The 25,953-nt window shown below is 48.6% G+C and overlaps 2 protein-coding genes across 4 annotated transcripts in view; one reads left to right on the forward strand and one right to left on the reverse strand.

The window, feature by feature from the left end:
• Positions 1-1,100: 1,100 nt before the first annotated feature.
• On the reverse strand, positions 1,101-18,960 carry LOC308191458 (uncharacterized protein). Of its 2 annotated transcripts, none has more exons than XM_080583846.1 (3): positions 17,771-18,960; positions 15,129-15,176; positions 1,101-12,649 (listed from the first exon to the last, which is right to left on the reverse strand). In XM_080583846.1, the coding sequence occupies exons 1-2, from the start codon at positions 18,923-18,925 to the stop codon at positions 15,168-15,170; spliced, it is 1,164 nt and encodes a 387-aa protein (XP_080439972.1). In that variant the 5' UTR covers positions 18,926-18,960; the 3' UTR covers positions 1,101-12,649; positions 15,129-15,167. The 2 variants fall into 2 exon arrangements, with proteins under 2 accessions (XP_080439972.1, XP_080439971.1); XM_080583845.1 differs by lacking the exon at positions 1,101-12,649 and adding an exon at positions 13,952-15,042.
• Positions 18,961-23,921: 4,961 nt separating this feature from the next.
• Positions 23,922-25,953, forward strand: part of ARHGAP6 (Rho GTPase activating protein 6) — a 325,242-nt gene continuing 323,210 nt past the window's right edge. The window contains exon 1 of one of the 2 annotated variants that reach the window (XM_080556509.1): positions 23,922-25,623. In XM_080556509.1, coding sequence (XP_080412635.1) covers positions 25,171-25,623 — 453 coding nt within the window. In that variant the 5' untranslated portion in view covers positions 23,922-25,170. The remainder of the gene's footprint in view (positions 25,624-25,953) is intronic. The other variant, XM_080556508.1, reaches the window with a different exon arrangement.

The following is a 25,953-nucleotide window of genomic DNA, read 5'->3' on the forward strand; positions in this document are numbered from 1 at the left end:
GACAACGATCCTGTTCCCAAACTCGTATCCACAATAAAGCATGCGACTGAAGGGAAAGACAAAGGCTTCTCACGAAGCTGTCTCAGACCTTGTCAGAAGCGTACTTTGGTTCTTGAGGTACGTTTCTCTAAGATATCTTTCAGCAGGTGGGCACTTGCCTTATCAAGATGGCCCTGGAGGCTGGGAGGTTTCGTGTCGCAGGTGAAACAGCATTGCCTCACCTTTCCAGATAATCGCTCTCCTGCCTGCACGCATGCTGCTGGCAGCAGACCCGCAATGCAAGACGTGTTGGAGTCACAAAAAAGGCTGGAGGTTGCTGTGGGCATGGTTGATGTTGGGAAAGCACCGAGCAGGTGCCTGCAGCACTGTGTATGGGTGCTCCTTCTCTGTGACTCAATGCAGGCCCAGAGCTCTGCATCACTAGATGGTAAATGGGAGTGGAGGTGGAACAAGCTGGTTTTTGCTTTTTCAGTCCTCTCTCAGCTCCTTTAATGAGGCACAGTACACACTGGGAATTCCTACGGGCTAGAACATAAATTAATAACTAAGCAGGAACCATAGTACTGAGGTGACAGGAGGACTAGCTGGATCAGCCAAGTCAATGCCAACATTCATTTTTCCTCTGTATAGGCCATGCCACAGTAGCACAGAGCTACTTGGAGTTCAGCATTTCTTCAAGTCACTCTTAGACAGTGGTTTTATTACACTGTGCTTGGTTGAACATTCATTTTTAGGGGGGCCAGCAGTGGTTGGAAGTGGACTTGAGAGTAACAGCAAAATAGCACACATCTCCTGGGGAGAGACACTGCAGCTAATTGACTTCCAGGCACGTGAAACAAAAAGGGGATTACAACTTGCCCGTGAGAGGTTATGACAACGGAGCAAAAGCAACAGGTTCAAGGGACAGCTGCGGTTTGGTTTCTTGACCACAGGGGCCATGGAGCCATAGGCCTGAGGGCTGGAAAGTTGAAGGATAAAGGTAAGTCAGATTAGGTAGTATTACAGCCATATGGGACTCACTGTAAAAGGAGATTACTGAATGATGGTAGTGCTGATTAACAAAAGCTGTCTGCAAAACTGAGTGTCATTTTTTAGAATCATAGAATCACAGAATGGTTTGGGTTGGAAGGGGCCTTAAAGTCCATTCAGTTCCAATCCCCCTGCCATGGGCAGGGACACCTCCCACCAGACCAGGCTGCCCAAAGCCCCATCCAGCCTGGCCTTGAACACCTCCAGGGATGGGGCATCCACAGCTTCTCTGGGCAACCCGTTCCAGGGCCTCACCACCTTCTGAATGAAGAATTTCTTCTGAATATCTCATCTAAATCTCCCCTCTTTTAGTTTAAAGCCATTATCACTTGTCCTATCACTACCATCCCTGACACAGAGTCCCTCCCCAGCTTTCCTGTAGGCCCCCTTTAGGTATTGGAAAGTCACTGTAAGGTCTCCCTGGAGCCTTCTCTTCTCCAGGCTGAACAACCCCAACTCCCTCAGCCTGTCGCCATAGGAGAGGTGCTCCAGCCCCCTGATCATCCTTGTGGCCCTCCTCTGGACCCACTCTAACAGGTCCACGTCTTTCTTGTGGTGGGGGCCCCAGAGCTGAACGCAGCAATCCAGGTGGGGTCTCACGAGAGCAGAGCAGAGGGGAACAATCACCTCTGTTGGCCTGCCGGCCATGCTTCTTTAGATGCAGGCCAGGATTTGCTTCATCTGCCCTCCTTAGTCCCACAGCGTATCATCTTACCTTTGATATTTCCAGTAGGCCAAGAGTATTTCCACCTTTTCTTTGCTGGCTCGAGCCATGGAATTCATGACAGATCCTGTTTATTTATTTATGAGGAAAAAAAAAAACAAAACAACAAACCTCCACCCACCCAACCTGTTTTTAACTGGGTCCCAAGCTGCTTAGTTAGGCGTGCCGGTGAGTAAAAAGGAAAAACGACAGCAGCAGCAGGAAGGAGCCTCTTAGTTTGAGGGTGAGCTGGGAGAGTGGCGCTGGAGTAGAGCATAAGTGGGTGGGAGGAGTGTGGGGTCGGGTCTGGGATGGGGACATGGGGAGCACAGCACAGTGGGCCTGAGCACGAGGGACAACAGAGAAAGAGGGCAAACCCGCAAACATTCAAAGGTATGGGGAGAAAAGAGAAAGTCCAGAGTGGGAACGTACAGAGCCTCGGGCACAGGGAGAGAAGCAGAGGATGCTGAAATGGGGAGCTGGGGTGCAGAGAGGCTCTGGTGCATGGGGCAAGGCAGCACTCGTAGGACACTGAGTGCATGCTGCGGGCTGCAGCCGTAAGGCAAGGGAGAAACAGTCACAGGGGTGTTGTATTTAGACTGAGCTGAGCTGACTCACAGCAAGAATTTTTAAAAACTAAAGCAACAATAAACAGCAGAGGAGGAAAGAAACAAACAGGGTAGGAACTACATGTAAAGGATAGAAAGCTCACGAGAAACTTCAGAAGACGAATGCTTCAGATTTAACAACCAATTCTGTACTGTAGGCCTGTATTGACAAGGAGCATATGGTGTCCTGGAAAGGTGCCTTCTCTAATGTCGTGTCTCCCTTAACACATAGAAACAGTGCGGGGTCTATTAACCCCCTCCAACTCTGCCTAATAATGTTTTGTTTAATCTGAAAAAAAAAAAATGAGAAGAACAGAAATTCAGCTCAAACAGACTGAGAGTGTTTTTTTCTTTTCAACTTTCGGTTTGCTATAAAGAGATGAAAAATCAGTTTGAGACTCAGCCCGAGCAGCTACAGGTACCCTGCACGCTGCAAACGTCCACCCTTCCCCAGGGCACATCTCCTTGCATGGGGCAGAGCAGGCGCTCACACAGCTACTGTCACAGCCTGCAAGCGTGCCCCAGGCCTTATTTGCACTTTTCAGCCAGGGATTTGCTCGGCACATCCCAGAGAACGACAGAGTGGCTTCGTGCCAACGTGCTGCTCCGAGGCTGGCCCGAAGACTGCTCCAAGTCGCGCTGGATCACCGTAGGGACCCCGGTGCCAAGAGGCATATTTCAGCGGTGCGCTAACCGCGAGCTCTCGCCTTCAGCAGGCACTTCTCGACGATGGCAGGAGGCCAGGCGTAGGGCCAGCTCTGCTGACTCATGTCAGCCAGGCACCCTCCCTCACCGGTGAAATCCTCGTCTGACCTGTGAGCATCGCAAAGGGGGATGGATCCAACCCTAATGCTCTGAATGCAGAACGCCTCCACCTCATTTTTACAGCGTTAATTGGTATCTTACCAGTTATTGATGGGTACATATGGTTGAAACCAAACAGCAGAGCTGGCACGTTTGTAAGGTTTCAATTTAAGAGCAAAATCAGTATCTAAATTTAATGGGAATAAAAAGGATTAGAATTAACAATATATAGAATTAACCATTTCAATCCATTGGTTGGCTAGGACTTGCTAACAATATTTAATGGAGTTGGGCATGCAGGCAGTTATTAGAAAGAATGGGCAGATTGTGTGTTCTTTCTCTCGATTTAAGATATCAAACTACAACACATGCATGCAAAGAAATACACTTGGATTCTGCTTTCCACTTCAGACAACTACTAACTCACCATTTCCATTCCAAATGTTTATTTATTTTGTTTATCTCTTCCCATCTTTTTCCCAGGACACATGGTTGTTCTCGGAATGAATTCACCCCCTTAAAACTGCAATATGTTAGTGCTCATTTCTCCAGCCAGAAGGACAAGATGTGTAATAATTTCTGCGTTATGAAAACATACCATCCACTAAAAGTTTCTAAAAATCGAAGTACTCATTTGTTATCTGCTCTGTAGTCTGCTGGGAGATCTAAAAGCAATAAATGAAAAGACTGTTAGTGCCTCAGGAGGATAATGAGAAATTTAATTGCCTAGGAAAGAAAAGTTTATAGTGAAGCTTAGTGGATACCAACTTTGTGCATGTGAAGATGCATTCTGTTTAAAAACATGACATATTTTTCTGACAGTGGGAAATATTCCTGGGATACAGAATGATGCGCACCAAGAGAGCAATTGGAAAACACTATTTCTTACAAACTGCTTGTGGTCTATTTTTCTGTCCTCACTCTATGTACCTAGATTCGTTCAATAAGGGATGTCCTGAGTTTGCAGGGCTGAAGCTGTCAAGATATCAGCTGCCCCCATGAAGTTCAGATTGGGGCTGCTGCTGCAGTTTGTCTGTGCAGCACCTCTGCAGCTACCAGCAGCACAGCACGTGTGGCGGCTGTCTTTCAGACAGATTCCCTCTTTGCTCGAGTAACGGGAAAAGCCTGAGGACTCCAGGAGACATTTCTGGACTGCATAGCTGCAAATGTGGTTTCGAATGAAACAGACACACATGGACATTTATTCATTTATTTATGCTTAGACCATTGTCATACATTTAAGGCTTGAAAGTGAAATTAGCTTTATATTTATTTTTAAAATGTACTTACATAAAACTAGCTTTATATATCGGGGGAAAAGAAGAATAAAGGTAGTCAAGCACATTAAACTTAGTCACATGCAGGTCTGACTACTGCTGCCATTAGGACTGGTGTGACTGCATGCCCAGGCTGCTGTATGAGTCAAGTCCTGGCTCTAACTCATGCTAGAGGTTCACATCTGCCTTGTCCAAAAGGGACAGACAAGCAGCTGCTCTCCTGCTGCGTGCTGCTGTCTTGCTAGGGGCAGTTTGTAGCGAATTGATGCTGCAAGTCCTACAGGACTTGGACTTGCCAGACCTACATGGCCAGGATGCTGCCAGGGCTCTACAGTGCCTAATCCCGGGATTAGCTCTGCTGCCTCTGCACTGCACATTTCCCTTCCCCTGTGCTGAGAGTGAAGCTGCACAGCGCTCTCCATCCCCGTGCTATGGGCTGGCATGTGCCATGGGGTCAGCTTTCTTTGCTTGGCTTCTTGGCTGCACTTGCTGGGATTTTTTCAGGTGATTTTTCTTCTTACTGGCACTGGGAAGGCTCAGTATTATTCTCCAAGTCTGGATTGGATAATTTCAGTGCAACATTACCAAGGCACAATACAGCCTAGATACTCCAAATGCCTCTTGAGAGGCAGCATGTTACAATTGTGAGACGTTTGGTGCAATTTCTATCCTGGGAAGAGTCAGGACATTGTCCGACTAAAGAATCCAACCATCTGGAATCACTTGTATGAGAGCCCCTCATTTCTAAATCCCTAAGCACTAGATCCTACAGTCTGTGCACACCCAAAAAATCCTATTAATATTGGCCAGAGAAATGGCTGCAAACAATCTTGAAATGAGAATTTCTTCATGTTGAAGACAGATGAAATTCCAAGTTTAAAGTGGCAATCAAGCTTTTAAATTGCTTCTTTCAGCTGTGGTTTTGTAAGAAGTAGAAAATAATTGCACAAGCACTGGTTAATTTAGAAAAGCCTATTCGGAGGGGAGATTTTGCAAAATGTTAGGAATAATAGAAGAGCCATTTTTAAATTGTGCCAGAAAAACTCCAAGTTAACAAAAAAGGTCTGGCTCCAAGCCGGACCACCAAAATAGAAACTAAAGACGGTGCTACAGATTGGTTCATATCAGTTTGGCTATCTTGTAAATGGAGTGAGGAATAATTTAAAGTTTCTGATATAATGTTTTGAAAAATCCCACCTGCATTGTAGGCTATCGCTGTTAGTGGAAAAGCCAAGACTCATTTTCTGTTAGCGCACACACCTTTATACATTAAAAGGCTGCACGTAATTATGGCAAGACAGTCATGATGTACTCCAAGGCCTTGAAGTAAAACGAAAAATTTCTGCGCGAATTCCAAGATTTCCAGATTAATCTATTCTCCTTTCACGTATTTAAAAGGAGTATCTTAAAATAATTTAGATATGTTTTCTGCACCCTTCTGTCCTATGGAAATTGCTGTTTTCAAACAAACAGCAACAACAAAAACCAAGCAACCAAACAACCTTCCTCACACTGAAGTTTGTTAAAATAAACCTTCAACAATGAAAACACTCCACTGGAAATACTTTTTAAAGTAAATAAATATACACAGGTGTGATGCTGAACATACGGGGCCCATCTGTTGAGAAAGCTTGGGATAATTATTACCTAGTCGCTGGAGGAGCAGCGTCACTTTAAACAAAATGGGTTTAGACGTATTTTTTGGCAGAATGTTGAAGCCAAGGTCACGTGGCTAAGCTTTGTTTTAGGAACATGAGAAGCAGAAGCTCGTACTGTAAAGAACAGCACACTGTCTCGGAGGACAAGAGACCTAACAGGAACAAAACAAGCTAGAGGATACAGAGGTTGAGCTTCTCATACACGCTAGCTAGGAAAGGGATTTCAAGATGAACAGCAGATTATAACAGAACAACAGTAGATAAAATCAAGCATAAATAAAAGCGAAGTAGCACACACAGAAGGGAGACCATGAGTATGTCTCAGAGGGCTCTGAACAGTTTCTACTCAGAGCACCGCCACTGCCTGCCTCCTGGGAACTTCTGCTCCAAAACAATCCCAACCCAACCCAACCACAGACGAAATTCCAGGACAAAGACTGGAGTAGAAACCGCAGCAGGAAATACAGTGAAGAGCTATTTACATGGCACACTTGACAATTTGCCCTGTGTAAAGCATCTTTATCATCTCTGAGCTGCGCCTCAGTGTTGACCGCCTTCAGCACGACATGCAGCAAAGGCCGACAGACTCTGCCGTGCCCTCACTGTTTGAAAAAGGCTTCTGAGCAAAGAGTAGGCCGATTTCCTGCAGTTTAACATTGACTGTGTTTTCTCAGGCAACCTGACGTTCTGCAGTCATAATCTGTAAAACTGAACTTTTCTAGACATCAATGAAATTCCTGCTTCTGCCACCAGCTCCCGGAGCACGGCCAGCTCAGGCGGCCTCCCTGCAGCCATGGCCCCACGTTGTCCCGCCGGCCTCCAGCCATGGTTGCCCGTCCACAGCTGTGCCAGCACAACTCTGAACTGCTCTGCCCAGGCACCCACAGGGAGTGGTGAACAGATGCCTCCCTCCTCTGAAATCCTCAACAGCAGGCACTACAAAGTGCCAAGAAGGAAAAGCAGGAAATCTACAGCCATCCCCAGACCTCATCTCTTCTCTAGAGGGCTGTGTGGCCTACTAGCGCGTGGTGTGTGCACATATTGGTATGCTTGTTTTCTGCTTCCCCCGAATCCTTACATCACAGTGAAGGTCATCTAACTAAACATTAAGGCAGGTCTCCTGTCCCCAGATGTCTAAAATGGCTTGCCCTTCTTCACTGGCCCACCAGGTACTTCTGGCTCTTTGACTCTGGTCCGGCCTATTTTCACACCGTACAGCTACAAAGGGAGGATCAGGTAAACTGAAGTCTATGAAATCCCCTATATAGCTCTAGTCTTCGCATTGGTATCTGAAATCACTCTCCTTTTAACAACAGCATTTCTCACACAGGAAAAAAATAAACAGAAAAAGAGGTCCTTTAAATAGGTTCATTAAATTCATGCAAACGCTGGAAACTCATGGTGGATTTCCACAGGCATTTAAATAGCAATACAGAAGTTCATTGCATTACCAGTAGTTTTGAGAACACACTAATGGTTGAAGATGTTGAGAATTAACACTCTAGTGCTTTCAAGGTCTTGCTTGACCAGGCCCAGCATTTGCAACACTATTTTTAAAAGGCTCACTACATCGAACAGGCACATGTGCTCAAGGTAACACCCCGAACTCAAAAAAGTTCCTTCTGCATTCTGAAGAAGAGGTAAAATACTTTTTACTACCCTGTGGTTTGCAAAGTTAAGCTACTGAGTCAAACATCTCACTAGGATACATTTTGTCAAATAGTTTTCTCCTCCTACCACTGCCACATCATCCCATGCCAGTTTGTGCTGACACACAGGGTGTGTTGTCGTAAACTGCAAGGCAACACAAGCCATAGCAATACACACGTTTATCTTGTCTGGGCCTCCACTGATGTGAAATAGAAACCAAACTATAAGCAACATTTCCTGGGGCAAGCTTAGTAGCATTCACTGCACTTCCCTTACAACAGTGAGGAGACATCTCTACCAATACTCCACACCTTACTCTCGGTTGGATCCAATGAGTCCCTCTCCCAGCAGCTTCACAGAACAAGGTCTCAAGACTGGAGCTGCAGGAATACTGAGGGGGGGGGAACAGAAGAGATGAGTTTCATGGTTTCCATGCTCTGTGGAATTTGCTCACTCCTATGGGCTGGAGAGATTTAGGGAAGCAAAAAGATACCATGCATCTCTAAGCCCAACAGTCCCACTGGGACTCCAGCGGGGCACCACATGGCCCAAGGTCTCATTCACAGCTTCTTAACTTCGGGAACAACTCCATATTAGCATGCCCCTCATATGAGAAGTGGGTAAAGGATGCTCTTATCCAATCCTCTCCCTTCTGAAGGAGAACAACTGAGATTGCATATACCTCTGTGCAATTCAGGGCCACCAGTAACTTGCCTTGCTCTCAACAGTGCAACAGTATTGTAACACGCTAAAAGTTTGTTTTCAATGTTTCCAGCACCGATAAAAAGAATACATGTTTTTAAATGCTTGTTAAAGCCACAGAATATTTTAAGTACATTTAATGCACTGGTAAACATATCATTCTCTACCTTGCTTACAGTTAAAGATTCAATTCAATTCCTATTCATTTGCATGCAATCAAAATGTTTAAAATAAAAAATGCATGTTTTCAGAAATGATGCATACCCGTTACCCACCCACTCTCCTCTCCCAAAACCATTTGCAACTGTAGCTTATATGTTATTGTTATTTGTTGCACATTCCAGTCATACAAGCCAAGCGCTTTCTGTGTCTCTTTTTTTTCCGAAGTATGCTAAGAGGCAACACAAAGAGTGATCTTCCAAGCTCCCTGCTTGAGCTCCGTAACCAGTTCCTTGAGGTGCCCTCATGCTTCGTGGGTCGGCATCACCAGCAGCCTGCTCACCTCCACTTGCAGGCCAGGGCTCCTTTTTCTGCTCATGTACTGGCCTGCAATGCATATTTACCTTCTGGTACTGAACCTCCTCGAGGTACTCTACACACAGCTTTTCCACTGGCCTATAACATAATTAAGTGATGTGGCTGAATCTCTTATCCTAAATGGGGAAGCAGAGAACAGATTGGGCCCCTGAAGTCACATTTTTGCCCTTCAATACCACCAAATGCATTGCGCTTCTTCTGGAAAATCTCTGTTCTTGGAGATGTAAAAAGTTCCTCATTCCTTTCAACAAACCAGTTTAATAGACTGTATCCACCAGTAGCTGATAACAGAGCCACTCATCTGGCTTGGGAGACTGCTGGTGAGGGAGAGAGGACAAGAAAAATGACACAAGAAGAAAATGAAATGTTTCTCTCAATCCAGAGCACTTTGAGAAGCCCATTGCTTCAAATCTCTTTCTCATTATCTGCATAGGCACACCAAGTGCAGCAAGATACGCACCCGTACTCCCTGAGCAGAACCCCCACAGATTTTCCAACCTTGAACTGATTTTTATTTCATTGTCAGTAACTCAGGACTGCAAACATTTCTAACCCCAGAACCTCTGGTAAGTAGTTGTACAAACCTCATTCCCCAGCTTTAAGGGTGAAAAACTCTTTTTGCTTAGCACTGCGTGGAAGAGCTGTATGTGGTAGGGAACCATCTGCATGTACTAGCGGTATTCCTTCCTTCCAAGCATCAGCATGAGTAACATTGGACTGTCATGGAGCGGGGAAAAAAAAAACAAAACAAAACAACAGAGGAGAAGGGGAGCTACAGTGGAAAATAAAGGCCAGAACACCAAAGGAGAGGGCGGACTGTCTCGGCAGGGCAGGTTAGAGCTCTTGGTCTGCATTACACATTTCAAGGAGCTGTCTTGCCCCATCTATACAGGAAAAGACAGGTTGTCTTGCAGCTTACTGTTGACAGCCCCATCACTTACAACCAGCACACCCAGCCCTTTAACTAGCTGTGATTATCTTTGAAGAGCAAGCCACACACAATAACGGGTTAAGCCTTCATATGCAAATAAACTTATCAGTCTATCCCAAACACTGCATTATTTATGGACGCTATGAACAACATAACTAATGCAGAAGGTGCTTGTAGTATCTAAAGCAAATGTAAACCACGTTTCTGTTTTTAATCAGCCATTCCTGACTTTAGATCATTAAAACTGTCATTTTAAGCGGTGAGTGACATTTCTGCCATCCACTGATGAAGGTGCAGGTCCAACACGAGCATTACAAGATTCAGAAAACTGACGCTGAATGCAATCTGAGTGTTAGACTCTGCACAGAATCTACGGTATTAAGCTAAATACTGACAGAGTTAAGTGGAAAGGATTTTATTGGCTACAAATGTTCACAATTAAAAAAAAAATCAAAGAAAAATGATTTTGTTTGGATGTAAACATTCCCTGCTGCCCTGGAAATACTAACACAGAAACACTGCACTGAGACGCTGGGAAGAAGAAAATGTTCTCTGAAGTAAAGAAAGAACAACCACCACCAAAAAAGGTAAAATCTTGAAATATTTCAAGTTTATGGATATTATAAAGATATTGCATGCATTTCTGCTTTTTAAATCTCATATGCCATTTAGCTGATTGCCCAGTAAACTGCCATAATACAAAGACGCCAACTGGTTTGGACGAGAATTCCCAGTTATAAAAACGTGAACAAATAATAAGAGTGCCTGACCTAGATCAAATGCATAAAAATGTATGTGCTCTATTGGACTGGTTTAACGCACACTGAACCCTGGAACAGCGTAAGAGTCAAACCTGAGGGCCAAAATGAGAGGGGAAAAAGTAAGATCTAACTATGTAAAATTTCTCAGCAAGTTTTCAGAGACAGTCTGTAAGAAGAACTGCCAAAAGCTCTCCTACACATACTGTCAACTGTTGCAGTCCCTACTAAGCAGATGCCCCCAAAAAAGTTTGATAACTTCACTAGGCAACACTTCCACAAACACTCCCGCTGTTAGTACAGTCTCGCATCCCTCTTCTCACTGGTTACAACAGTCTCTGGGCTTTTGGTTTTGATTTTACTGTGAGAGTTGACAGAGAGACCTGTGGCCAGCTGCGCCAGCTTCTCAAAAACACATGAACCTTGCAGGCAGCCTGGAAGTCTCCCACGTGCACTCCATCCAGACAGTTAGATGCAAGCTAATTTACATGATTACAAAACTCCATGCTAGACCACAGTAACTTGGCAAAATGACATACATGAGTGTGAAAGGCTCTGCGCATGCAGACACTGCCTGTTCCTAAGGCTAATAAGAACACTTCTGCTGTGTTCACCAGATTTTTGTAAAGGAGAAAACCACAGCTGATGGGATAATGGGAGAAAGAGTGAGATGGGAAAGCAACAGTTGAGGCTTAAATTGAAAGTCACATTGAAAAACTGGTAGGATCTCATCAGAGCTCAGAAGTAATAATTTTGCTCAACTGCAGATGCGATGGGCTACCCCACAAGCGAAACGTTCTATCACCTCGCTTTTAAGATCCATCATTACACCAGTAATGGGCAGAAGAGTAATTACAGGCTCATTTCTCCAAGTATCTCAAACCTAACTGCTGCACACAGGTGGAAGTTTGAAAACACCACTCATCTGACTCTAGCTTTGCTGAAGCTTCACTCTTCCCTGCCGTGTCGCTTTGCCCAGGTTTAGGCAGTGTTGTCTCATCCCCTCCCAAGTTGCAACACATCTGGGGCTGTCAAATCATTCTACATTGCTTTTTATTTGCCCTTTGTAACAAGACCATGTATCAGCCCAGCTTGTAAAAAGCACACCTGTGAAAAAAGGTATCCCTGTCTTGCTGGAAATCTTACAAATAAGGTTATCTGAAATTATCCCCAGAAGTACATGCCAGAATTCTAGTCAACTAACGGAAAACTACTTTTTTATAACATGTCGGTCCTCCCAAACAAATCAGTTCCCACACATTTTAAAGTATTCCCACCCAGAAATTCCATCAGCCTTCCATTTTTGCAGCAATTTTGTACAAATGCTTGAGGTGCCTGAGAGAAGCTGTGGATGCCCCATCCCTGGAGGTGTTCACGACTAGACTGGATGAGGCCTTGGCCAACCTGATCTCGTGGGAGGCATCCCTGCCCACGGCAGGGGGGTTGGAGTTAGATGAACTTGAAGGTCCAACCCAAGCCATTCTGTGATTTTATAATTTATTTTGAGCAAAGTATAAGAAATACAGAAACACTGAAGAAAGAACATCTTCCCATCCTAAGTAATGGGACTTACAAACAGTATTAAAAAAATGTGTATTCGTGATTTCTGCTGCAGATCACAGTGTATGGGTAATAAAATCATGATTCATTTCTCCTCCAAGCCTCTCACCTACTGCGTGCTGTATCTTCACTCGTCACTCAGTTAAACAGTTATCTTCAACATCTGCTTTCAGACAGCAGACATCAGCATCTCCATGCTGTCCGCCATACCATGCAAATGACAGCAAGCTTCACTTGTTATCACCAGAAGAAATCTACTCATGAATCAATGATGAACGGAAGATACGTGGTCCTGCGCCACCCTTTCAGCACAGCCAGCACGCTGACTCAACAAGGACACGACAACCTCAGGAGCTGTAAGGGCAGGATTCACCCAGCGCCAATGCCATACGCACATCCATGCAGTAACGTGTTGCTGGGAACCGAAGAAACCTGTTGAAGCCAAACACTTCCAATGAGAAACTAATGGAGAAGGAATTTTCATGCAGAAGCTTACAGCACAGCAATGAGCAAGGTAGCACATGTGCAAAAATCAACACCAGAGCAATCACATGCAGTGAAGTTACTGGGGGGCTCAAAGACGCTGATGAAGGCCAAGTTTATGACGGACTACAAGTGGGGGGTGTTGCAGGGAGATCCCACAGGTTTGAAAAACACCACTGCTAATACTTTGCAAGGCAAGTATCCTTAAAAGCAGACAGCAATTTTAAAGCAGCCACTAACACTGGAGAGCTAGGCAGAGCCCTGGCAATTGTCTCCAGCGCACAGAAGACAGGGTGGTCCGGTCCAGCACCAGTAGCAACCAGGAAACTGGGAGGTGACAGAGTGCCAGGAAGGGCACCAGACTGTAGGAAGAATGGAGAGAGTAACAAACAAAACCAACAAATTCTTGGCAGAAGGACTCAGCAACAAGCGCTAGGAAGTGCTTCAGACTCCAGCTGGGTGTATGCTGCTCCCAAGCAGGACAAGAAAAACACGGCTGTCGCTGCTTTGCTGCTCTGAGTCAGGAGGTTAAGACGCACGCTTGTGCAACTCATCACTGGGACAGAAGGGACCAACGTCTGCTCATCCTTCCTTGCTTCTCCTGCCACCCAGTGCCCTTCCGCCCCCGCTTCCCCTCCAGATCCTGCCACTATTACGGAACTTCCTCAGGAGAAGATGCCTGCAGCGATTAGCGTGTAGCAACGATGGTGAAGAGACGCAGCACAGACTAGTGAGTAACAGAACCCAGATTTCCTGAGAAAACAGGACAAGGGTGAAATGATGCAAGTGATCCGGTGACTGAGCTAAAGCACCTTCTCAAAAATTAAAGAGTTTTACAGACTAATTATATTTGTAAGATTGTTTTATATTCTACTGTATAGAACACTAATTTCAGCTTTCAGTGGGCCAGATTCCCATTTTGGAGGCCACTAAAATACTGGTATTTCAATACAGCAGCTGTTACGTTTTCAGATAGACTAAGGCCTGATTCCTACCGCTGCCTCAACAACTGGCAAATAAACTATGACAACTACAGTTAGAACACTATCAAGTCTTCATAAAAGAAAACATTGCAAGCCAACTTCAAAGGCCAATTTGTTTCTTGTCAATAGTTAAGATTCTGTTGTGCTTTCTTCAGTGGAAAACCAAAAATTCTGTAAAAGGTCAGGTGATGGAAACCGTGATTACAAAAAGGGGAAGTGATGATATAAGAGCAAGGGGGGGAAAAAAAGACTAAGATTAAGAACAGTATTTAAATATAAAAATTTATTTAGGTGAAGTCACAAACATTTGTTTTAAATCAATTTACAAACACTTCATGTTATGCATATTATTGAAACTATCAAGGAAAGGTAAAGGAGAGCAGATAACGGCAGTTTTTTTTTTTCTTCCTGAAACAACTAAAGGCATACCCTTACCATCATGCGCCTTACTGGATCATAGTATTACCTTGATCATACTCCCTAGTATGCAAGGGGAAAGGAAAAGAAAACAAAATACTGAGATGTAAAATAATTTAACCATGAACCAGTGAATATGATTTTCATGAACACCAGACCACAAAAGTGAAGTCTGATGCTCAGGATCCTAAGCATTCTATGAGGATAAAAATATAATAATAATTTAGGTCAATTGTTCTATCTGATCAAGAATTTTGTAATGCACGATTGGGCTATAAATTACTTCTGGCAATGACAGCAACAGTTAATCCATTTCTCAGAGACGAATGAAGAGGCGATATCAAGCCTCACAGAATTATTTTGTCAACAACCTGAGTTATACCAAATGTAGGATACTGTTTCAAGTCAAATATACATTTATGTTGCAGATATTCTCAATGAAATGGTAAAATTAACAGCTGTAACAAAACAAGTTATGATTTATTTTTTAAGCAAATATAGTACACAGATTATTTTACTTTTTTTTTTTTCTTTTTGAAGTGTCCGGTTGTGATCTGCAAAGATCCAGGATTGCACACAGGTTTGCTCAAATGAGAAGGGTTAATCTGCGCATTAAATTGGCTTATATTTTCAATGTAGTATTTTAGGGCAGGGTTCTCCTCCGGGAGACTGTTCCTGACCTCATTCAACCAATGTTCAATTTATTCACCTTCCTGAATCTTTGCCCTCTTTGGATAGTCTGTGACAAGTGCTGCGCTGCAGGAATTCCTGTTTTCCAGCAAACTGGCTTGCTCTGCAGGTTTGTAGTCCATTGTTACAATTGCTGATTGGGTAAAATGAATTTCCTACGTCTTCTCTAGCACAGCTTGCAACGCAACAGAAGCAGAGGTAAAAGAATGCACTAGAATACCAGAGCTCCACTTAAACACCAACGGAGTCAGGCTGTTGGCACCAATAAGAAATTCTGTATTTAACAAATCTGTAAATATTTAAAATCCAAAGTTAGTCAGTTTTATATATAAACTCACCCACTTAGTCTGACTGCCATTCCAACTGGCCTTCTGTTTTCATGGAGTCTGAAATAAAAAAAAAAATAAATAAACTGAGAATTGTCCAAGGTTAACTCACATAAATTTGCAGGAACGAAATCTCAGCTATGCCAATTACTGCATTCTAATTAAAGCTAGGGTTTCTCACTTCCCTAAGCTAAAGCAAGCTTATACCTTTCTACTGTCTCCCCAGAAAGGAGGGTTAGCTTCAAACACATCCCTTTGTTGTCTTTGACTTTGTTTTTACACCTTAACCTTCTGTGCAGAACTAGTGAGATACAGGCACTGCAACAAACTGAAATTTACGACGCGTCCTACTGAAAGGGGAAATGAAATTGAGTCAGGCTGCCCAAAGCTGTCCTTTGAAATTATGAAAACAAAAATCAACTCAGACAAACAATCTGGGAGAAAAGGTCTCTGTAAAACTTCTTCCTTGCAATAGTATGAAGGTGAAAAAGCTCAGGCTCTGGTCAAAGCCAGTTGTCTATCAAGGCCTATTCTCTCCCATTTGAATTCTCCAATTCTTTTTCCCAAATGCGAAGCCACGACCTTTTACTTCTCTGAAGCGGTTTTAAACAAGGTAGGTAGAGCTTGTCACGAGCTGAGGCGGGGTGAGGGGGAAACCCTCAGGTCAACATTTCCCTGCTGCTGCCTTGCCAATGATAAGCTCATGCTTTATCCTAAGCCTCATCTACATTTAACAGCTGCTCAGATGATTGTTTCAGTTAAGGATATTCTTCTTTTTTAAACAGTTATAAATTAGTATGTGCTACTAACTAAGAAGTGCTCTAATAATAGACAGGTAGTTGAATCCACACTTAATGGTTATACAGCTTTTACTTCTCATCACACTGTTATTAGCGCTGCAGTTTTTATGTTCAAACAAATCATTAAGCTAAATTTGGGCGTTTTACGAAATATTTAGCTAAAATAAACACATTTAATTTTTCTTTCCGCAGCTTCTGATTGGTTCTTCAGATGAGAGGAAAAGTCAATGTCAGTATTAAAATCAGCTGGAAAATTTCCACACAATCAAAGGGGATCGAGACCTTTGGTGTCTAAGCAGCCAGCAGTCCAAAGCTCTGCACTGACACAACAGTTATCATGAAAGTTACAAGTCTGGTTAACGTTACAGGCTGAAGATCCGTCTCGGATGAGATGAAATATATGAGATATTTTCCGTCTGGTGCTCACATAAGATCTGTAGTAAAATAAAAACTGAGCTGCTGTTCTCGAGAACGGAGAAATCTAAACAGAGATATCAGAACAAGTTACGTAAATCTAAAACATCAACCACAGAAAGCACCAAGGCCACACGGCTGGCACTGGGACCTATTACAGTACTTGTTACGCTGTCTTTGTTTCGATTCTTTTTCTGCAGGTTGACCCAGAGATTCTGATAGGTAGAGAAATCAGGGCTTGGTGATGCACTGAATACTTGGAGATCCCCTGAAAAAGGTCCTCCCTTTCCAGATCAGACTGAGAGTCCAACAGTTTAGCCACTCCTCTCTGCTGAAGGTAACTGAGAAGCGCAATGTCTGATGAGCTAGCAAAACCCCCTTCAGGAACGGAAAGATTCTTCCTATGCACCTTTATTTTGTTTAGAAATAAATATGGACAATGTAACAGAACCCTTTAACCATCATTCAGCTGGCATGAAACTCAACATTTAGTGTCCAGCATTTTCTGCTCTGGGGATTTGACAGATTACAGCCACCAGTATTAAAAACAAAACAAAAACCAAAAAACAAACAAACAAACAAACACCAGTACAACCCCAAATATAGACAAGCAGCTCTCTTTGTACCACTGGAGCTTGCTGTCACAGCTCAAGCAGAGGAAATAGTAGATTTGCCTGTGTACGTTCGGGGTTATGCCAACTCAGTGACACTTGGTGTCTGTAATACAAGCAAATCCTTAATGTACACAAAATCTTCCCTGCCTCCCCTAATCATATGCATCCTGCAAACAGGCCAGAACTTGTGGATTAAATCTACTGAGGCCCAAAATAAATTAAATCTCCGAATCACAGTAAGCTTGCAAGCCGCGGCCATTCAAATTTAAGTTTGTCATTATTTACGTCAATTTTCCTGGCCTCCCACACAGCCTGCAAGTACCCAATGTTCCTACAGCAACAGCAGAGCCCGTACTCTGTGTCCTGGTACTGCTGAGAAAGTTAATTCTTTTAAAGACAACACAAAGTAAAAGAAATGCCCTTCTTCTGATGACTTTAGGGAAACACAATATACCCTCAGGGATACGTTGCATCCTCAGGAGGGAATTACCGGGGTTCCTAACTCCCGATGGTTGGGGCAATAAACATTACACAAGCAACTGTTTGCTCAGGGAGCATTTTTTCCCCAGCAATCCGGCAATTCCCCAGCACACCTCCCACAGCAGCTGGCCGGGCACCTTCTGCGGCCCAGGCAGGTATGGCCCAAGCCTCGCAAACCGATGCTCGGCCCTACGGTGGGCACGAGCTCAGGATCAAAGCCGTGACGTGGGAGCCTGAAGACATCCCAATTGCCCATCCACTTTCCTCGCCCCTTCTCCTCTTCCCCTCCGCAGGGGCACCACTGGGGCCAGGGGATCGCACCGCCGCGGCCGCCGGCCTGTCACACCTGGCTTTTCTCCTCCTGCTTGGGGCTCTGGGCCGACGATGAGGATGGTGGCGGCGGTGGAGGTGGCGGCGCGGCCTGCGGCTCGCTCTCGGCACGCTGGTGCCTGCTGACGAGCGACTTGAGGGGCGCCATCCACTTCATCCAGAGGTCCAGGTCGACGTCGCCCCACGGCAGGTTGGGGTCCTTGGCCGCCCGCCGCCGAAAGTCCTCGTCGTAGCTCATCCACGAGGTGCCCCCGTAGGTGGCGTGCAGCTTGCGGATGGTGTCCAGGTACTTGAACATGGCCCCGCAGCGCGCCGGGTGCTTCTCGCACACCACGCTGGCGTACACCAGAAAGGCGGAGACCCACTGGTCCAGCGTGTCCCCCGGCCGCGGGCCGTGCTCGGGGGCCAGCTCTGTGTGGAGCAAGGAAAACAGGTCAATGAACTCCCCCCGCCAGATGCGCTCCTTGGTGGCCTTGGCCAGCTGGTAGCCCAGGGGCCGCCGCAGCCCCACGTAGGGGGTGGCCGCCGCCTCCGCCGCCGGGGCCGGGGCCGGAGCCGGGGCCGAGGCCGGGGCCGGGGCCGGAGCCGGGGCCGAGGCCGGGGCCGGGGCCGCCTCGCCCTGCCCCGCCGCCGCCGCCGCCGGGCCCCCGGCCGCGCCGCTCGCCGCCGCCTCGGCGCAGGGGCTGGCGGCCGCCGCGGCCGCCCCGAGCGCCGCCTGCCGCTCCAGCCAGCGCGGGTTCACGTAGACGGTCCGCAGCCGCGGCGCGGCCCCGGCCCCGGCCCCGGCCGCCCGCGCCGCGCCGTCGGCGCCCGGCTGCAGGCGCAGCAGGGCCAGGGCGGCGGCGGGCGCGCAGGCGGGCAGGTCGCTGCCCTCCCGCCGCGGGGCCGGCTGCGCCGCCGGCGGCACCGGGAGCAGCGCGGGCGCCGCCCAGGGCGGGGAGCCGCCCCTAGGCCCCGCCGCCGCCGCCAGCGCCTCTAGGCCCGGGAGGCCGAGCCGCGAGCCGGGCGCCACGGCGCCGAGCACCCATCGGGTCTCGGCCACCCCGCCGCGGTCCCGGGGGCTCCGCGACCTCCCCTCCTCGCGGCGGCCGGCGAGCGCCGTGCCCAGCGGCAGGGGGGCCGCGGTTCCGGCCCGGCGCCGACGGCGGCTCCGCCGCCTCCCACGTGGCATCGGCGCGGCGGCTCCGGGCAGGGCCGCGGCGGGGGGCGGGGGCTGCGCCCGGCGGGGCGGGGACGGGGCGGGGACGGGGACGGGGCCTGGGCACGGAGGGCGCCGGGGCTGCGGGGCGGCGCGGGGCCGGCGTTGGGGAGTGTGGGGTGTATATATATATATATATATATACATGTATATATATCTATATATATAATAACCCGAGTGCCGAGTCTGGGGTGTGTGAAATGTATAGTAACCCAAACAGCGGGTGTACGGCAGTCTCCCACTCCTCCCCAGCAGGACAGAAATACGACGAAAAAATGCGTGGGTTAGGGACGGGGAGATCGCTTGCCGCTTACCATCACAGGCAGAACAGACTTCCCCTGGGGAAGGTTAATTGAACTTGTCGCCAATTAATAGCGCAATAGGGCAGCGGGAACTCAAACCAAAAGCACCTTCCCCCCATCTGCCCTCTTCTGCCTCCTCCCCCCAAGCAGCGCAGGAGAACGGGGAATGGGGGCTGCAGTCAGTCCCTGACGCTTCGTCTCCGCCGCTCCCTCACGGTCCCTCCCTGCCCCTGCTCCCCATGGGGTCCCTCCCACGGGATGCCGTCCTGCCCGAACTGAGCCTGCGGGGGCTGCCCACAGGCAGCAGCTCTTCCAGCACTGCTCCCACACGGCTCCGTACCACGGGGTCCATCCCCCAGGAGCAAACTGCTCCAGCACGGGTCCCCCACGGGCGGCAGCTCCCCCCAGACCCCCTGCTCCTGCGTGGGCTCCTCTCCACGGGCTGCAGCTCCGGCCCGGGGCCTGCTCCTGCGGGGGCTCTCCATGGGCCGCAGCCTCCTCCAGGCCACATCCACCTGCTCCACGTGGGCTCCTCCACGGGCTGCAGCGTGGAGATCTGCTCCGTGTGGGACCCACGGGCTGCAGGGGGACAGCCTGCTCCACCAGGGGCCTCTCCACAGGCCGCAGGGGAACTGCTGCTGCCTGCCTGGAGCACCTCCTGCCCTCCTTCTGCACTGACCTGGGGGGCTGCAGGGCTGCTTCTCTCACATTTCTCACTCTTCTGAGGTGTCTTACCAAGGGTCTCTCAGCGACTGACCTGCAGAGGCCTATGCCAGGTAAGAAATAGTGGAACACGAGGACTTTACAGGGAGACATAGCCCTACAGGCAATTTCCTTTCTAGTTATGTCAAAGCACGTGTTGTTAGCATGGCACAGCCATGCACGTCTTACCAAGGTCACTAGCAAAACACACAGTGGCCACTTTAGAGACAGGACCAGGCTGTCGTAATACTTGGTCACCGTCCTTGTAAAGGTCAAACACAAGGAGAGCCAAAGCTGCTGACAGGGTGCTGGCTTCTTGCGTGGACTTAAATCATTCACTGATTCCATCTGCTTCTGCATACACTTTTGAAGACCTCTCCTCTGAAGGAGTAGCTTTGAACATGATGATAAAATGCCCATAAATCAATTACACTGTAATGTAGCCTTAAGATCTGTAAATAACAGAACTCTTCTGTCTTCACATGAGAACTAGAAGAGTTTTAGAAGAACTAAATGTTAGATGTGTCTTTTTGTCCAAATATCAAATCCCAAGAATTAAAGTGTTAGGAATTCTCTTGTAAGAAAAATTGTAAGGTTAAAAAATGTCTTCACTTTTTCATGCCTATAACTTCTGAAGAAATAAAGAGTAGCAAAATGCGCTGATTTTCTAATTCACCTTTAGAGATTTTGTTCACAAGTCAAAACAAAATGCAGTCTTCCTTAATTACTGAGATGAATACATTTGTATTTTGATAAACAGTTATTTTTAAAAATGCTATCAAAACATGTGTAATGGTAATGAGCTTCTTTACATATTTTGATTTTAACTTCTGTCCAGGATCTCCTTAGAATTCCAGATTAATGTGTGTCATGGGCTGCCCAGGGAAGCAGTTGAGTCACCACCTCCACCTGTATTTAAAAGATGTATAGATGTGGTGCTTAGGGACATGGTTTAGCGGTAGACTTGGCAGTGCTAGGTTAATGGTTGGACTTGATGATCTCAGAGGTCTTTTCCAACCTAAATGACACTGATTAAAAACACCAGAGACTGTTAAAAGTACAGAAACATAATTTCTGTAAAGCCTGTCCATGCAGCAAGCTTGCTAGTGAGACAGGTGCTACATCTCCAAATCTCCATGGCCTTTCAAAGATGATAACAAGTGGTCTTGCAATGACATCAGCCAGCTCTCTGAGCACCCTCAGATGCATCCCAGCAGGTCCCCCAGACTTGCATGGGCTGGGGTTCCTCAAGAGATCCCTGACTCAGTTCTTTTCCGCTACTGACAGATCCTCTTCTCTGTGAGGCACAAAGGGCTACAATACTTTGTTGGTGAAAATCAAGAGAAAAAAGGAATGAAATACCTCAGCCTTGTCTGTGTCAGTCTTCACTAGGTCACCCGTTCCTTTCAGCAGAGGTCCCACATCTTCCTTTTTATTCTTACACTGATACTGCAAATAAAAGAAGCTGCTCTGCTTGCCCTTGACATCCACTGCCAGTTCCAACAACAGCTGAGCTTTGGCTTCCCAAACAACCATGCCCGTGTGCCCAGGGAACGTTTCTGTATTCCTACTCTGTGGGCTAAGACTGAACAATTTTCAGAATAAAACCGATGACTTGGAAAGTCGTAATTACGAAATGCATTCATCCCTCAAAATGTTTATGAATTCTTATTGCATTATTGATCCATATTACTACTGCTCCCTTTCAGAAATACAGACTTGAAAAGTTGAAGAGAGATTTCACATTCTGGTAAGTCAGCAGACTACTGCATAAAGGCAGTGATAGGCAGCGAGACAGAACAAGGAATAAATTTTCTCACTGGATTTAAGCTGTCACTGAAAAAAAATATGAGAACACAAACTGTTAGCAAAGCCCTTCTGACTCCAGAAGTCAGCCCACACCATTGTCTACTCACAGCTCCATGAAAGACTGTAAAATTTCTCGGTATCTACTGCAACCTTATGAGGAGCAGCTGCAGCTTCACTGCTACGGCTTCAGAAGGGAAGGGCTGATGACCAATATGGGATCGACTATTATCGTCTCACAATTTTTCAGCATACGTGGCTACACAGCTGATGCCTTTCATATGGAGATTAGAGCTAAGGTCTGGGGACTAGGACAGTCTTTTTGTTTGGAGTTTGTACAGTGCCCAGCCTTGAAGCCCAGCTGCATGGGTGGTGCTGCCAGATCTCACAATAATGCAGTTTATACTGATAATCATAGAATCAGAACCATTCAGGTTGGAAAAGACCTCTAAGATCATCTAGTCCAACCTTTAATGTAGTACTAAAGTCTGCCACTAAACCATGCTACTAAGTTCTACATCTCCACGTTTCCTGAAGACTTCCAGGAATGGTAAACAGCAACCTAAAAAAATAGTAAGTGTTTCTATTGCTGTTGCCTCAGAAAGATACAGCTGGCAGCAAAGATGGGTAGTAAAATTGCCTACATGAGGCTTTGAATCTCCATGCGTATGCTGGCTTTACTAACTGAATGTCAGCTGTGATTCTTTGGGTCTCTGTCTCATGAAACCTGTTCTCAATTTTTTTTCGTGAGAGCTCTCATGGTCAAAACCAGCTGGGTAATAACAGTACCTGTGCTGAGACAGTGGAAATGAGAATGGTTTGCACCCACTCAAGTTAGAGTGGGTACTTGTAAGCTGGCTGATGCTAGTACCATTGCATTTATCTGATTGTTTCTGTCTCCTTTCACAGGTTGTATGTGTGTTGTGTAAGGATCCAAGTTTGCACGTGGAGTTTTGCTCACTGGAAACTCGTTGTGACTAACAGTCTCAGCTCTTCAAAATAAGCAATGCGCCTTACTGAAAATGGCAGGAAACATTTCCAGTGCGTTTGGGAGGTGGGCATGGCTGTTGTATCTGCTCCTCGTGCTCCTCACAGCTCTGAATTTCTCCCTCTGCCGGCTTCCTCACATCTTCCTGTCCCTATGTGTTCCACAGATACATTTGTAGAGGAGAAAAGTTAATGCTTGGAGCCACATATCTGTAACGCTGTATTGTAGATGTGTCTTTCTCAACCACATTGCTAACATAGGCACAGGAGTGTAGAAACAAACTTGGATCATTGCTTCATGCTTCAGACCTTTTTAGTCTCAGGCATGAGACCTTATTGAAGGCATTAATGAGGAGGGAAAATGAGGCTTTAAACAAAAACAGCTGCAACCTTAGCTGTGGAGGATCTAACAGAGTTTGGAATTAAGCAATAGACTGGTTTATTAAAATAAGGGGGAAAAAGTTCCTTTCCAGAAAAAAAATACTGAGAAGCCCGCTCCCATATAGAAACAGTGCACAAAACCTGAACACCTACCTCCCTTTGAAGGTGCATGGGCTAGCACGCTGCTGCTGGTTAAGAACTGTAATACCACGCCAGAAAGAACAGTCTGCTCCCTCTGTTGATGAAAGTAGAAAATGCTGCCGCGGAGCGCTTACCTGCACAGGCTCCAGGATGGCCCAGGGTTGGAGGAGAAAGTGCAGGACGAGCGGGAGATAACTCGTGTGCTGTGCTCAAGGGCTTTTTTCAAACTAGCCCGTCTTTTTCTAAGGAATTTTAAGAGTTCCCTGCAATAATTGGGGGGGGACTGTGGAGATGGTGGTTTCTCGGGTCAAAGGAAGGAAGCTTAAGCCTCAAAGAACCAGTAGTCTGCTGGTGATTTCACCTGACGCAAGGAGATTTAAGACTTGCACTGGAGCTCTTAGCTGGTCTTTCCCTAGGTGTCTTCCACTCCCCCCATAAATTAAGTATAGGTCTGGAAGCAAAACAGGATTTGCGTTTGTGTTTTGCTTTTCACACCCCAAAAATTAATGGTTGTGCTCCTCACTGACAACAGAGCAGCAGATGTGAACTCACCCATGAAGCTAACGGTTAAGTGCAGCTTAATAAAGTTGAAGCACTAATTAAGTGATGGCGTGGGGCCTCCAGAAAGATCCCTACAACTGTCGCTGTTATTTCCAGTGGGGGGAGGACTTTGCATTCCCAGCTGGGGCTGGGGGCAGGAGTCAGATCCTGTGGCGAGGGACCGCTTCCTCTGCTCCAGGTGGGCAGGGGCTGGCCGGCTGCCACGCAGCAGGGGCTGTGCAGTGTTCTTCCTTTGCCGGCGCTCTGCTCCCGCGCTTCCTCGCGTTTTTGGCCCTCCTACGCTCGTCCCTTTCTCCTGATAAAGGTTTCCTTGTCCACACTTGGAGAGAGAGCAGAGAAAGTCTCTAGAACGGATCAGCTGGTGACATGAGCGTCCACGTCCCTTTGCGTGGAGTTGTTCAGCTCGGTCTGTCAGAAGCGGCCGAGTGCGTGCTCAAAACGTGTGTTGGCTGTGCTGGAGATGGACAGACCTCCTCAGGCTGGCAGAGGACGGAAGGCACAGGCCTGAAGGCGTTGGCTGGCCGAGGCCTGCTGCTGGCAGCCCCACAGATGTGTGCCGCAGGCCGGCAGCGCTCCGCAGCCCACACCAGGCCAGCCCGCGGGGTCCCGGCGCTCTGCAGGACACCGCCGGGGAGCAGAGGGGTACCCCGGCCACTTGCCCTGCGGGGCCCCGCTCTCCACCACAGACTGCGGGACGGGGCTGCAGCCCTGCTCCTGGCATGGGGCACACTGGGGCGTTCCAGGCACCAGTCCCTGGGAGAACCCCCCAAAAAGCCCCGGCAGCCCCTTGGGACACGGTCCCTGCCCCGAACGCCACCGGGCAGCGCCAGGGCGGCCGCGGGGAGCAGCTCCCGGCCGGGGCCGCCGCCGCCCCGACGACGTCCCCGGGAGCGGCCCGGCACGGCTCGGCACGGCTCGGCTCGCCTTGGGAAGGGACCCATCGGTCCCGGTCGCCCGTGGACCCGTGGGTCCGTGTGCGGCGAGCGGCCCGGTGCGCATCGCGGCCGCGGGGGGAGTGCCTCTGGCAGGCTGCGGCGCGCTGAGATAAAAGCTCCGCGGCTGCCTCCTTCCCTCCCCTTTTCTCTCGCAACTTTTCTTTTTTTTTTTTTTTTTCCCTTTTCCCTCCCTCCCCTCCCAGCAAAGTGACCGCGGCGGCAGCAGCCCCAAGCGGGACGCGGGACGCCGCCATGAGCCCCCCGGTGCCGCCGTCGAGCCGCGCCGCCGGGGGCTGAGCCCGGGCGCTGGGCGGGGGTGGGGGGGGGGGCCGCGGCCGGGACCGGAGACCGGGAGAGAGCCGGGACCCCCCCGGCCACCCCCCCGGGGCCAGCGGCCGCCGCGATGTCGGCGCAGAGCCTGCTGAGCAGCGTCTTCTCCTGCTCCTCCCCGGCCGCCCCCGCCGCCAGGAGCCTCTCCAAGCGGAGGCTCCGCCAGACGCGCAGCCTCGACCCCGCCATCATCGGCGGCGGCCGGGACGAGGGCGAGGGCCGGGGGCGGGCGGCCGGCAGCCCCCCGGGGGAGCGCCGCGGTGCCCGGGGCGCCCCTCCGCCGCCCCACGGCTTCTCGTCGTCCACCCCCAGCACCCCGCTGGAGCGCTCGCCGCCGGGCAGCGGCCTCTTCGAGCCGGACAGCCCCCGCGGGAAGCGCAGCCCCGGCCGGGAGCTGCCCTTCCTGGCTCGCACGCCGTCGGCCAACAGCATCTTCTCGTCGCCCCGCCGCTGGCTGCAGCAGAGGAAGGGGCAGCCCTCGCCGCCCGGGCCGCGCCCCGCCGCCTACGTCGTGTGGAGATCCGAGGTAGGGCCGCCGGCACCCGCCACCCCCCGTCGGGGCCGCGCCGCCGGGGGAAGGCTCCGTGCGCGGCCCCCACCCGCCTTCACGCCTCGCAAACTTCCCTCCCCGCCTCGCGACCTCCCCGCCTTCACGCCTCGCCGCCGTCCCGCCTTCACGCCTCGCCACCTGCCCTCGGCGAGGCTCCTCGCAACCGCTGCGAGTTGCTTAAAGGGGGGCACTGAGCGCCCCGCCGTTTGCTTGGATTCGTCGAAAAAGCGTTACCTCGCGCAGGGAGCTGGTGTCCGCGCACCTGCCGCTTGGCATGGTGCTTCAGCGCCCGGATGGAGACGTCAG

This window comes from Anser brachyrhynchus (genome assembly GCF_964034855.1).
Source record: "Anser brachyrhynchus genome assembly, chromosome: 1".
Taxonomy (NCBI): Eukaryota; Metazoa; Chordata; class Aves; order Anseriformes; family Anatidae; genus Anser; species Anser brachyrhynchus.

Excerpts from the sequence above, each read along its gene's own strand:
- LOC308191458 (XM_080583846.1), bottom strand. The coding sequence starts at position 18,925 with ATGCCACGTGGGAGGCGGCGGAGCCGCCGTCGGCGCCGGGCCGGAACC.